This window comes from Gobius niger (genome assembly GCF_951799975.1).
Source record: "Gobius niger genome assembly, chromosome: 1".
Classification (NCBI taxonomy): domain Eukaryota; kingdom Metazoa; phylum Chordata; class Actinopteri; order Gobiiformes; family Gobiidae; genus Gobius; species Gobius niger.
In genome coordinates this window covers 23,444,536-23,457,568 of record NC_136852.1, presented here as the reverse complement: position 1 = coordinate 23,457,568, position 13,033 = coordinate 23,444,536, and the positions used below count along the sequence as shown (strand labels likewise).

The window sequence follows — 13,033 nt, the reverse complement described above, 5'->3', positions numbered from 1 at the left end:
CAACAGCACTTTGACTTTGAGCCACAAGTGGGTTTCAAGGCATGTCTCCAGCCGAAATACATGGTGGGTTGCGCTAGGACAAAGCAACAAGTGAACAGATTACTGCGCACACACAAACTTCCACTGCACATGAAAAAGATGCACAATGTGTTTATGTAATTTAAACTCATAACAGTAATCATATTAGAGATAAAATCCTTTCAACAAGGGGAAAAAACGCATTTGTCACTCCAATTTACCCTTATCATTATAACTGTAAGTTATGGAACAGACTCCCCCTCACTGTCAGGGAATGTCCCACATTTCCTATATTTAAAACCATACTCAAAATGTGGCTTAAAGGTACATTATGCAGCTTTTTATGTGGAAAAAAGTTGATATTTGTGCGTATTTGACCTTTTAGTGACCAGGCGGCTGTATGAGTGGTCAGCATTGCACCTTTATTTTCCATCACAGTGGTCTCCTGGACGCTCCATGATCCATTGTTTGGAAGGTTTTCACTGCTGACGACCCTCTCACCAGAAAACCTATAAAACAATTGATCCCGCAGCATTGTAGAGATTGCTTTGATCTAAAGTGAAGGCGCCTGGTCACTACAAGGTCAAATACGCACAAATATCATCATATATCTTTTTTTTTCTCCACATAAAAAGTTGCATAATGCACCTTTAAAGCAAACCAGTCTTGTGACCATTAAGTGACTCTTGTTTTACTTTTCTTGTACTTTTTCATTTCTGTCACATTGTTTGTTATAATTTCTGTATTTCTGTCATCTGCCTATAAGGGACAACGGATGTAAATTAACCTTGTGGCTATAATCCGGCATGTTTACGTCTGTTTTTGTTTCGATGCAGATGTTCATTAATGTGCATTGACCCCATCAAACAAATAAAAAAATCGAAATACATTATAGTTTTGACTGCAGTTTCTCTAATTGAGGCTAATACGCGCGGTCATAAGTCATCAAGTTTTTTTTCAGGAGCAACTTCAATCTAAATCCATCAATCTAAGCAGGAGTTACTCTTTTGAATCGCCAGGGGGCAGAGAAGCACTTGGATGGAGTTGATTTGCCTGATTCAAGGAACCAGATACTTCTTGCATTGGAGCAGCTTCTCCCATGTTTAATCTCTATACCAGTGGTTCTCAAACTTTTCACACTCACAAGTACCAACTCATCAAATATTTCACTTCCCAAGTACCACCAGGCCTAGATCAAGATCCAACCACTGAATCATGACTAAATCAGGGGGGAAAAAACACAGACTTAAATACATTACTCGAAAAAGTGGGGAACAGGATTTAAACCAGGGGCGTCCAAACCTTTTTTTTTATTGAGGGCCTCGTGTTGTGAAGGTTCAAAGAAACATTCACACGGGTGCAATTATGGAATAATGAAAATTGCTGTAGAAAAGTACTATCTCTGAAGATGAGTGCCAAATCAACAAAGAAATTAGCCTGAGAGCCTCTTATTGCTATTACCTCTTTCCCTATAAAGCATAATAGTCTTTTTTTTTTCCATTTGTAATATAGTGATGATTATGTTCCACTGTGGCAAAGAAATGTAAGTTGGTACTTGATACAGTGGTTTGATAAAGTGAATTCATAATGAAGGGCTCGACTTCCTGTGTGTGGTGCACCATGTTGAGAGCGTCACACACAAAGACACTCAGACACGAGACCGAACAAACTGCGGCTCGCAACTCACACGCTCAGCTTTATGGACTTATTGTGCGGAATATCTTAAACCAAAGAACATGTTTTGCCTGGCCGTCCTCGCTTTCACCCTGCTCATCCCAGCAACTGTTGAAGCTGAAGGTAAAGTTTGCCTAAATCTTATCTAGAATCATAAACGAAAGTACTGTTTATACAATGATGCAACAATGTACACACACTGCAACTTCTAAATGCAACTTATACAAGCTAATTATTTTTACTCAAAATGTGGTTACATGTTGTTCAGATTACATGTTTCTCATCATAAGTCATACATCATTGCATACATGGCCTTTTTTTTGTTTGAAATTTACTTAACCTTTGAGTAATTTGCTCTCTCGATGTTTTATGTTTTACTGCTTTGCCGCTGCACATTATTGCATACTCCTTTTCTAATTCTACTCTATGTTCTTTTGTTTATAAAGGTGATGCGTCAATCTGGATGGACAAAGTCACACTGACATGTCCTGTGAAAGGAGAATGGTTTAAGGGCAGCAAAAATGACAACATTAATGGACAGAATGGTGCAACAACGAAATATAAATACGACTACAAGGGAAGCAAGGACCAGTACAACTGCAATTACCCAGAAAGTAGCGACGGGAAATATCACTTTTACATCCAAGGAAAAAGTGAGTGCCATCAAAGAATGCCTCTAAGTTGCCAACGTGCCCTCTTTAAATCACGTTTTCTCTTCGTTTGTAGCTTGTGGAAGCTGTTTCGAGCTGGACGCCTTGTTGTTTGCTGTGGTCATTGTTGCAGATGTGATCGGTACAACTGTGTTAATGATCATAGTCTACAAATGCTCCAAGAAGACCTCAGGAGGGCCGCAAAAGACGCCTAACCGTAAGCACCGAGGCTGATCTCTCACCATTTTATTCTATTGATTCGTTTGCTGGTCATACTGTTCCGATGTGCTTCTAACATGAGGTGTTTTTTTTTTCTTGTTTTGTCAAAGCTACTCGCCCAAGAGAAGACATACCAATGACTTATGAGGTAGGTTTTTTTTCAGTCTCTGTATTGGCGATATGCAGATGATGTCACAGCATAGCATTGAAGCCAAAGGAGTGTCATTGTCGGGTTTGGAAATCTGTTTTATATTTGTTTTAACACTCACTTCATAACAGAGGGTTCTGTTAAGAATGATCCAAGTGCACACCCTCAAAACCACTCAGATTCATTGGATTCACATTCCCGGCATTTTCCGTGACACAGAATTAAACCGATGTTTGCACCAAATATCCACCAAACACAGAAAACTGCAAATTCAGAAATGCACCTGTCTCTATGAACATGAGACTCAGTTACTCACAGTACTTTGTATCGGGAAGAGCTTTACTAGTCATTTGTGTTTTGCATTTCCAGGCACTAAACCCCCACACCCGCTCCCATGACGAGTACGCGGGCATCAACCCGGTCATCAACAGGACAGGATAAAGGCAGACACCTCCCTGCCCTGGGACAAGCGCTCCGTAACACCATACTGTATGAACTAAAGGCGACGTTAGAAGGATGGTCAAGGGTGCCTGTACTGTACATGGACATTGTACTTTGTATGCCTTTATATTTGGGTATGTCGGATGGTAGTTGTCGTTTTTTGCGGCAAACAGTTGGGGCATTGCTGTTACATTTCTCACAACAAAAAGGAAAAGAACATTGTTTTGTTGAATATGGTTTTGTTTGCATTTTAATTAACCCTCTGTAGTGAAATAATGTTGATGACAGTTATTGATCTTTGAGAAAGTAAGGACAAGCTCAACATGTATTACTGTATATATTTGCTTTTTTTGTAAAGACAAGGTTCAGCGTGTATATATGGGGAATGTATTGTATTTTCTACTCAATATCCAATCCAATTGTGAGGCTTGTTGGCACAAACTGTTCTCCCTCAGCAAACTAAAAGTTTGTTGGACTTTATTTATTTTAGACTCGTAATACTGTCCATTGGTTTGCGGTCCAATGTCTAGTGCTTGTCAGGTCTGTGCTGCAGACTTGGCTCTCAGTGAAATTGAACATGATTCATGAAGGAAACAGAGACGAGATGTTTCAGATATATGAAGAGGTTAAAACCGCACTTGACTCGAGAAAGCCTCATTTCCGCAATAACTTTTTGACTATTGTCAACCGTGAAAATGCCTGCTACTATGCACTGTAGAGCTATGGCCTGTAGTGTATGACTTGTCAGTCATACAGCTGTGGAAACATCTGGTATCTTACCAAGCACATCTCAATGGAAATGTTATAAATACACAAGTCTGATGTTGTGGCAGGTTTCCTAGAAGTGAGCACTTTGTAAATACTGTGCAGTGGAAATAAAGTGTCAAAACGGCTCTGTCTATTATTCGAATAACATATAACATAACAAAGGTCTAAGGATCTGGGAGGAAAGTTCCTTGAAGTTTGTTTTGGAATAGCACTTGAGTGAGGTCCGTTACAGATGATTGGTTGTGTCATCTTTTTCATATGAACCCTCTCCTCTGCATTTCCTTTTCATGACATCATCCTCAGCAATCCTCCTCAACATGTTCAAGCCTTTACAAAACAACATGTCCATTATACAGGCCATGGCTGAACAAACGTAGTTATTAGGGGTGTGCATCGACCTGATATATCACCATCGTCAGAGGCGGGTAGTACTCAGAACATTTACATACTTACAATTACTAGAGTAACTTTTTGAAGAAATTGTACTTCTTACAGTATTTTTATCATCAGAATTGTTTTTATTGCCATTGTTAGTGAAGCGGTTCACAAACTAAGATTTTCTTTTTGGTTCCAATCGTGCAACTTGAAACATTACACATATAAGCCTGGTAGATAAATAATAAACTATATCTAGTTGAATAAATTATAATGAAGTATCTACTCTTGCGTGAAAAAATAATTGTTACTTGTTTTTATTTATTTATTTATTTATTTGACAGGGACATTGCAAGTCAACATAGTACAAAACAAGCTTGTTACTGATGCGATGCAAAAAGAGTTTATAGCTCGTGCTAATTTTCAACTGGACCCTGGTTGGGCCTTTCTACACTACATTAACATTTTCAATTTTATCTTAAAAACTTACCTATATAACACTATTCATTTACACACACAAACTAAGTTCCAGTGTGAGTAAATATTTAAATGGCGAATACTTCATTTTGATCGATAAAATAGATGTAGATCATCTCGTGCTCCTTGTTCTGTAGAATTATTTTGTTTTTCTGTATTTTCATGGAATTTTCTGTGTAAATATTACAATACATCAGACTTTTTCGCTCAAACAGTTACTCATTTTCTACTTTTTTACTTGTACTTGAGTGAAATTATTTGAAAGTAACATTACTCTTCTTACCTATAGATGATACATTTTGATGTATTTCATGATATATTGCACATGCTTTCAGAGCTTTTGTGATTTGTTCTTGGAATGTATGGAGCATTTGTTTGAATTAATTTTTTGCATATTTTTTTAGTTACAGTAAATTTTCACACATCCCACCCACCCACCCACCACTAGCAGGTTTAATAAACTAGTGTTTGACGTGTAGTGTAAGTGAAGTGCTCCCACGCTCCGCCTCACATCTGCCTCACCACACCGTGTCCCTGTGTGTACCTGTGTGTACCTGTGTGTGTGTACTTGTGTGTTCCTGTGTTCACATGTTGTGGATATTGTTCAGAGCTATCTTGAAGACAGTATTTGAAACTCCATTTTGGATGCTGCTGTTCTGTGTGAGCTCTTCAATCGAGAGCCACAGTTGGTCGTGATCAAAGTGCCGGAGTGTTTCCGCTGGCTGACATCGAGAGGCTTTTCTCAAAACAGTTTCCCTCCTTCGAACATGAACTTTGTGTGTTACTATTTTGCTGCAGTTTAACTTTTGATTCGTTGCTCGGCCTTGTCGTTTTCTTCGCTCAGTTACATAATGCAGAATTAAAGACTGTCACCTACAGTGTTCATGAACATTCTGTTGCCAAACTGAGCTCAAAGCACATTTGAGCTCAGTTTCCTGTAAATTCCTGGCCTGTTTTGCATATTTCACAGTAGGTATGGTGAACTTTTCATCATTGGCCATCATTTGCTGATGCCAGTGGCTCCAACAGAATAAAGTGAAGGTCCTGTTAGTGGCCATCTCAGTCTTCTGACCTCAATATCATTGAACCACTGTGAGGAGAGCTCAAAAATGCAGTTCATGCAAAACGGCCCAGGAATTTACAGGAACTGGAGGCTTTTTGACAAGAAGAATGGGCCACTTTACCATCAGAAAAAATAAAGAACCTCATCTACAATATCACAAAAGACTCCAAGCTGTTATTGATGTTAAAGGGGCAATACACAGTATTAAAAACTGGAGTATGGGTCATTTCGTGCCAAATCACCCAAATTCACAGAATCTTCCCAGGTGACACTCTCAGGTATGGATGAAACTTTTTTGTTGAGTTCCTCCACGTGTGTAATGAACAAATGCAGTGCTTAGCTCTAACGCCCAATAGTTTTTTGTTTTTTTTTCTATTAGACAATTTGCAAAACAGGGAGTTGTAACCACTTTTTCTGCTCTCAGGTGCTTTTTGCGTTTGTGTGCACTTTTAAAGAGCTGTAGCTCAGTAATGGAACATGTATATGCCTACAATTTGGTCTGTGTCATGTCTACTATGTCTATTTCCAGGAAAAATCATCAAAAATGTTCTAGATTGTAAACCTTTGGATATATAGGCTGCTGAAAATGGCAAAATGTCAGGGGCTCTACAAAATAAGTGTATTGAGTGTTCATCTTCATCTTCTAGGTTTTAGTTTATTAGGATATGTCCTTGCTGCAGTAGAAGCAGGATGTCGATGGGATAAAGGTTCTTTGAGTTATAGCTTCACAGAGATGGGGCCTACTCGGAAATTCTCAAAAATGGCCCTCTAGTCTATGCAGGATTTGACCACGAAGTCAGCTACTGAGGCACTTTAAAAAAATAAAAAAAAATGAAAAGATTTTAACAATCTTTTCACTGTTAAAATAAAAAAAGACAACAAAAAATGCATATTCATAGACAAATATGAACATAGCATTTTAGTTTTGCATATAGATACATTTGTTTACCTCAAAAAAGCTGCAGACACTTTCAGTTTGAATTCTAGCCTAATTATACTATGTGAAAGGAATATTCAATACAACAGCAACAGCCTGTACCGTATGGTGGGTCTTCAATTCTACATGTCCTCTGCAGTGAGAATCTAATTCTTATCTGCCTGCAGACTTGCTCTGGCAACAAGACGTTTCACAGTTCCACCAGTCCCATCACATGGACTCTTACCATGGCTAGTGGCAAAGAAGCGCCATTCTGAGGCGAGTCCAAAGTCCTGCTGATGGTTGCAAAAATTGGCAAAGTTCATGTAATTTTCATACTGGTGAGCAGCACCATCACTGAAGTTGACTTTTTTTTTAATCTGACGCTTTGCTTTCTTTATGTGATTTACTAGTGTGCTAATGTACAAATGGGCAAGTGCAAATATCGAAGGAGTACATTTCTTCTATCTCATCAAGGACAACATGGAACAGAACACCATCTTCATTTGGCTTGCAGCGTACTAGTGTGTATACACTCAAGCAGAACCTGAAGCTGACCATGATCAGTACCAGTCTGGAAAATATGTTGCCTTTGTTTATGAAGCTCACAGGTACATTAGCAACATAATGCAAAGAAATGATGAAGAAAAAGAGGTATTTGTAAACTTCATTAAACAAGAAAGAGAAAAAGAAAATTCCTGGTGCTAGTGTTGCCATTTCACCATGTACCTTGTGCTGTGGACCTATCTATGATGATCCACCATACTGGCAGACAGCACGGGCTGCAGAAGGAGGAGCCGTTCAAAAATGTGTAATCTCAAGAAATATGTTTGCATTGAATATTCCTTTCAGATAGTATAATGAAGATAGTCAGAATTTAAACTGAAAGACGAATCTGCAGCGTTTTTTGAGGTAAACAAATGTATCTACATACATGCAAAACAAAATGTTCTGTTTATATTGGTCTGTGTACACAAATATGCATTTTGTCTTTTTTTATTTTCATGATGAATAGATGGTTAGAAATGTACTTGGTTTTTTTTTCTGGCCAAAAAAATATATATATATATCTACATTATTTTTTAACCATGAAATCAGAAATCAGATAGATAAAAAAAAAAAAAAAAGTGCCACAGTAGCTGACTTTGTGGTCAAATCCTGCATAGCGGATTATTTTTTACATTTTCCGAGTAGGCCCCATCTCTGTGAAGCTCAAAAACCCTTTATCCGATCGAAATCCTGCTTCTACTGCAGCAAGGTCACATCCTAATAAACAAAAACCTAGAAAATGAAGATGATCACTCGATACACTTCTTTTGTAGAGCCCCTGACATTCCTGGAACTATAGACATGACACAGACCAAAGTGCAGCCCTCCATGTTTCCATTACTGAGCTACAGCTTTTTAAAAATGCCCACAAATGCAAAAAGCACCCAGGAGAGAAAAGGTGGTTAAAACTCCCTGTTTTATAAATTGTCTAAAAAAAAAAAGATCAAACCTGAGAGGGTCACCTGGGAGGCTTTGGGGGAAGCCACACGGAATCACCCGTATGTAAACGTTTGATCAGGGTAATTTTGGTACTTTCTTTCTCATTATGATTTAAAAAGAGCAAGCTTAATTTTTTCACCATAAATGAGTGAAAAGAATATGTGTGTGCTATCTCTGGAAAATAGTCAAATAAAATACAATTTGGCCAAGGTGTAAACTTTGAGCATAACTGTACACTGCGTTCCAAATTATTATGCAAATTACATTTTTCTAAGATTTTCTAAATTGTCAACTCAAATGAGAGTCATCATTTTCAAGTCTTTAACTGGTAGAGGATCATTTAAATGTGGTTGAAAAATTTCCTAGTGATAACAGTATTATTTTCAAAAATAAATACATTAAAAACCTCAAAATCCACTGTTCCAAATTATTATGCAACTCATTGTTTCAATACATTTTAAAGCTTGTAATTAACTGAAAATGGTCATTTGTTGAATTTGCAGCATTAGGAGGTCATACTTACTGAAATCAAAAGCTATTTCAATCAAAAAAATATTAACAGGTCAAGTTATATTTTACCAAAGGAGCCCTTGTGTGATCGCAGCTTCAAAATTCTTAAATCCATTAAACTTGTGACTTTTTGGACAGTTTCTGCTTGGATTTCTTTGCAGGATGTTAGAATAGCCTCCCAGAGCTGCCGTTTGGATGAAAACTGCCTCCCACCCTCATAGAAGTTTTTTTTTGTTGAGGCTCCAAAGGTTCTCAATAGGGTTGAAGTCAGGGAAGGAGGGGGTCCACATCATGAGTTTCTCTCCTTTTCTGCCCATAGCAGCCAGTGATGCAGAGGTATTCTTTACAGCAGGACATGGTGCGTTGTCATGCATGAAGATGATCTTGTTCGGGAAAACACAGCTCTTCTTTTTGTAGCATAGAAGACAGTGGTCAGTCAGAAACTCCACATATTTTCAAAAGTAATTTTCACCCCTTCAGGGAGCCTAAAAGGGCCTAAAGGGGTTGACCAGCTCTCTCACCATGATTCGGGCCCAAAACATGACTCCGCCCCCTCCTTACTGACATCACACCCTTGTTGGGACATTGTGGCCATTCACCGCCATTCGCTTAACCTGAAAACTAATCATCCCAGGTCTCTGAGATTAATGTCAGTGATTCAAAGAGCCTGAGACACAATACCATCCATGAGTTTCATTATTATTATTATTTTTGTTTACCTTTTTGACACAAAAATACAATTTGGATAATAATTTAGAACGCAGTGTGTATCTCTGAGAATGTATAAAGTTCAGCGTTCACATGCATTTTCCTCCCACTGTATATTCATATTCTTAACTTTTTTGTGTGAAATCCTGGACTTAATTAAAACTACATTGGCATGCATAGACTTTCCTTTATTTCATGGGAATATAAAGCTATTTGGAAAAACTATAGTCTCAAGCCTCTCTGATTAAACAGCTAACACCCTGCCTCGAGCTCAAAACAGTGATGTTTCTAAATAAACACACAACGCACATATTAACCTCTTAACCCCCATCTGAACCGAGCACATTTACTCCAGTTTGGCTTTACCCAAATCGAAAAGACAAAATACAAACGATAACGAGGATGAAAAGACACAAAAAAGTGACAAAATGTTAAGTTTAGTTTATTTGTTTAGTTGAAATTCTGCTCAAAAGGAGTGGGATTTCAACTGCTCAAATAAACAAATAAACTAAACATTTTTGTCACTTTTTTGTGGCTTTTCATGTTGAGGAAAAGTCAACAAAAAAGCAATGAAGACATGTGAGGTAAATGCGAGGAAAAAGATCCTCCTAGATCAGTTATGCGGTCGGTCTTAGCTTTCAAATGAGGCGTTACTCTGGCCTATAGCCTGTAACATTTTAGATTTGACTCAAGCTGAACGGAGAAAATTCACTTTTTTAAGAGGTTAATCCACTTGTCTTTTCCCATTAAAATCATAGCACAACAAACAGTACAATCTTTTATTGGGTAAGATGCAGGATCACTACAAAAGTGCAAGCACCACAATATGTGTTGACAAAAAATATATAGAGCAATGATTCTCAACTGGTGGATCGGGGCTAAAAAGTGGGTCATAAAATCAGAATTTGGGGGTCAAATGTAAAGTGCGTTCCAAATAAAATGTGTCATTATTATTAATCGATTTTCTGCTTGTCAGCCATCCTCATGACCAACAGGACTCAGTGAGAAAATACTGCACATTGATTGATATTATGTTCAGAAATGGAAATTAATGATTGTATTTGTGCGGGAGGTTTTCCAGGTTGCGGGACGATCCTGAGGCCAGTTGAGAATCGGCAAGTCCACATCAAGCCAAGGCCATGAATTAATAGGATGCAATAAAAATGCAACATTTGCAATTGACCAATGAGTTTACAGCTTGTTGACGTATAGTGACTATTTACGCAGTTTATCATAAACGTCTGCTTGGCCATTTTTGGGTCTCAGAGGCTGTAGAGACAAACCAAAAGACATTTGGTCAAAATGGGAAGTCCAATGTTTAAGACGTTCATATTGGAGCTTCTTACCTGATAATGCGAGTCATTGCCCACTTCATTTGGAACGAGGGGATACCTGTCCGAGCCTAGAAAAGATGTCCAATAACGTCATATAAAGAGTTTAAAGTGCCTTGTTGCATGCAGTTTTAGCACTGTGTATTTATCCAATTCACACAGATAACTTAGAATTGGAAAATATGGAAACCTGTCTCACGTCTCACATATGCCGTTACTTACGAGGTAAACCAAAGCCAGTGAAAATACTACTGTATGCTGCAAGATCTGTGATTTTGTTGAAATCCCAAAAAGAGTGATCTGGAGAACGTATCAGAGAAGCTCATACCTTTCTTCTTGGGTGCAGACACACCACCCGGAGTGTGTTTGGCGAGGAGGTAAACAGACACGCCGATCGCAAACGTGGCCACCACATTTCCAACGATCATCCCAACGATGGACGGGACATCCAGCTCGATGCAGTTATCACAGGCTGTCCACAGACACGGGTTTTTACTCAGCAAGTACAATCACAGAAAATAGGCCCCGCACTGGATGATATTTAACATAGGATCAACTCACTGCGATACTTGACAAAGACACTGTAGGTAATTTTATTGTCTTTTTTACACACATATTCCCCACTGTTGCTGTCTTTGTAGGGTATCAGGCTATCAATGTGTTCATCTTGAGTGCCTTTATAAAGTTTGTGATCTGTTGGACACGTCACTTTTGCTCCTCCAGATGAGGGCTCCACTTTAAATTCGTTTCCTGCTAAAAGATAAACATCAAAATGATACCGTATGAATGCTGCCATTAGCTTTTGTCAAATATCCAATAAAAAATATAGATCGGCAAATTAAAAATGCACAATAAATCTAAAAAAATATGTATATAATGAACCAACTTGGGCTGTGTCTTACCTGCATCCCCATTGACCAGAACTGTAAAGAAATTAGATTGAAGAAATGATTGAAGACACGAGATAAACCGATGAAACATTCACACAAAGGCCAGAATAATCTCATGTTTACCAGAGAAGCAAAGCAGCAGCAGACAGGCCACAGGGAACTTCTTCATGTTGGGCAATTCTGGTTGGTGTTTGCTGTCGATGAGAGGAAAAAAACCTTGAGATTGGAGGTTTAAGGACTACAACAATCTCAAATGTGCCATTTAAACTAGAGACAAGTTTGAAATGGTGCCTCTTGCCTCAAAAGCTCCTGAGCAGATCCGGTCTCCGTTGTGTGTCTTTTGTCTCTCAGTCGGTGTGCAGTAGTGTGTGGGACACAACAGGAAGTGTGTGCACAAGTTTGTCAGTGAATTATTGTATACAGTTAACAAATAATACAGTCGAGCTGGAAGAAAGGTCTCAATATACTAGGCATGTACCTAGGTTAATTATTGCATCTATTGCACTAAATGTGGGTGCAATAGGTTTGAGGAGGCATAATGAAGTGTCAATAAAGTGATTTTAAAAAACAAAATAAGTAAATAAGATACTTTTAGCTTTGCTGTATCTACAAAAGCACCAATAACACAAGTGCATAACTACTTACACTGAATTGGCACGTTGTGAATTTGCCTACTATTTCAAAGCCTTGAGATCGACTAAATTATACAATTGCATCTGGATTTTTTTGCTTGCTAATGCCAAAAATTAACACAATATTACGATTCTTGTCCAACAATACCGCTGAAAGATGATAAACGTATATATTTCTTTCTTCACTTTTGTCTAAACTGGTCAAATGTGGACTAGGGCCGCAGCTGAGATTTAAAAAAAAAAAATATTCAGCCTGGCTTATTGTGTAGAGTAAATCTGTACAGGAGCAATAACAACAACTACATGGTTAGCAGGTTTTACATGCATAAAGTCATCCATAAAAACCCTTTTGATGATGCATTTGTGTAGTCTTCTGTAGTAACAGGCACACACCCAAACATCTGCATCTGCAGAGATATCATGATTTTACCTTTTTAGGCCACTGCTTCATTTAATACTATTTAACCCCCTTTGACGAGGAGCCTTCACAAACATTTGAAATAATTTTTACTTATTCCATTCCCTCATCACAATCGAACAAAAAGATGTGACAAACACCTCAGAACTTCCTGTGTGAAGACAAGCCACAGAAACCAATGACCCAGAGCCTACACCTGCTCCATCGACGACTCCAATGAGAACAAATGCACAAACATCCCCCTCTTTCAGCAGCTGCTGCTCTCAAATCCCACTGAATGTGTTATACTGTGTCACCTGGACGTCAG

General features: G+C 38.3%; 1 protein-coding gene and 1 long non-coding RNA gene across 2 annotated transcripts; one reads left to right on the top strand and one right to left on the bottom strand.

Moving 5' to 3' along the window:
- Positions 1-2,317: 2,317 nt before the first annotated feature.
- LOC306964532 lies at positions 2,318-2,704 on the top strand. Its single transcript, XR_013792980.1, has 3 exons — positions 2,318-2,345; positions 2,419-2,559; positions 2,672-2,704. It is a non-coding gene; the product is annotated as an uncharacterized lncRNA (long non-coding RNA).
- A 7,879-nt stretch (positions 2,705-10,583) lies between these two features.
- On the bottom strand, positions 10,584-11,896 carry LOC306967019 (T-cell surface glycoprotein CD3 gamma chain). Its single transcript, XM_079561901.1, has 5 exons — positions 11,800-11,896; positions 11,348-11,539; positions 11,115-11,258; positions 10,802-10,857; positions 10,584-10,724 (listed from the first exon to the last, which is right to left on the bottom strand). Exons 1-5 carry the CDS (start codon positions 11,843-11,845, stop codon positions 10,671-10,673), a joined length of 492 nt encoding a protein of 163 aa, XP_079418027.1. The 5' UTR covers positions 11,846-11,896; the 3' UTR covers positions 10,584-10,670.
- Positions 11,897-13,033: the final 1,137 nt, after the last annotated feature.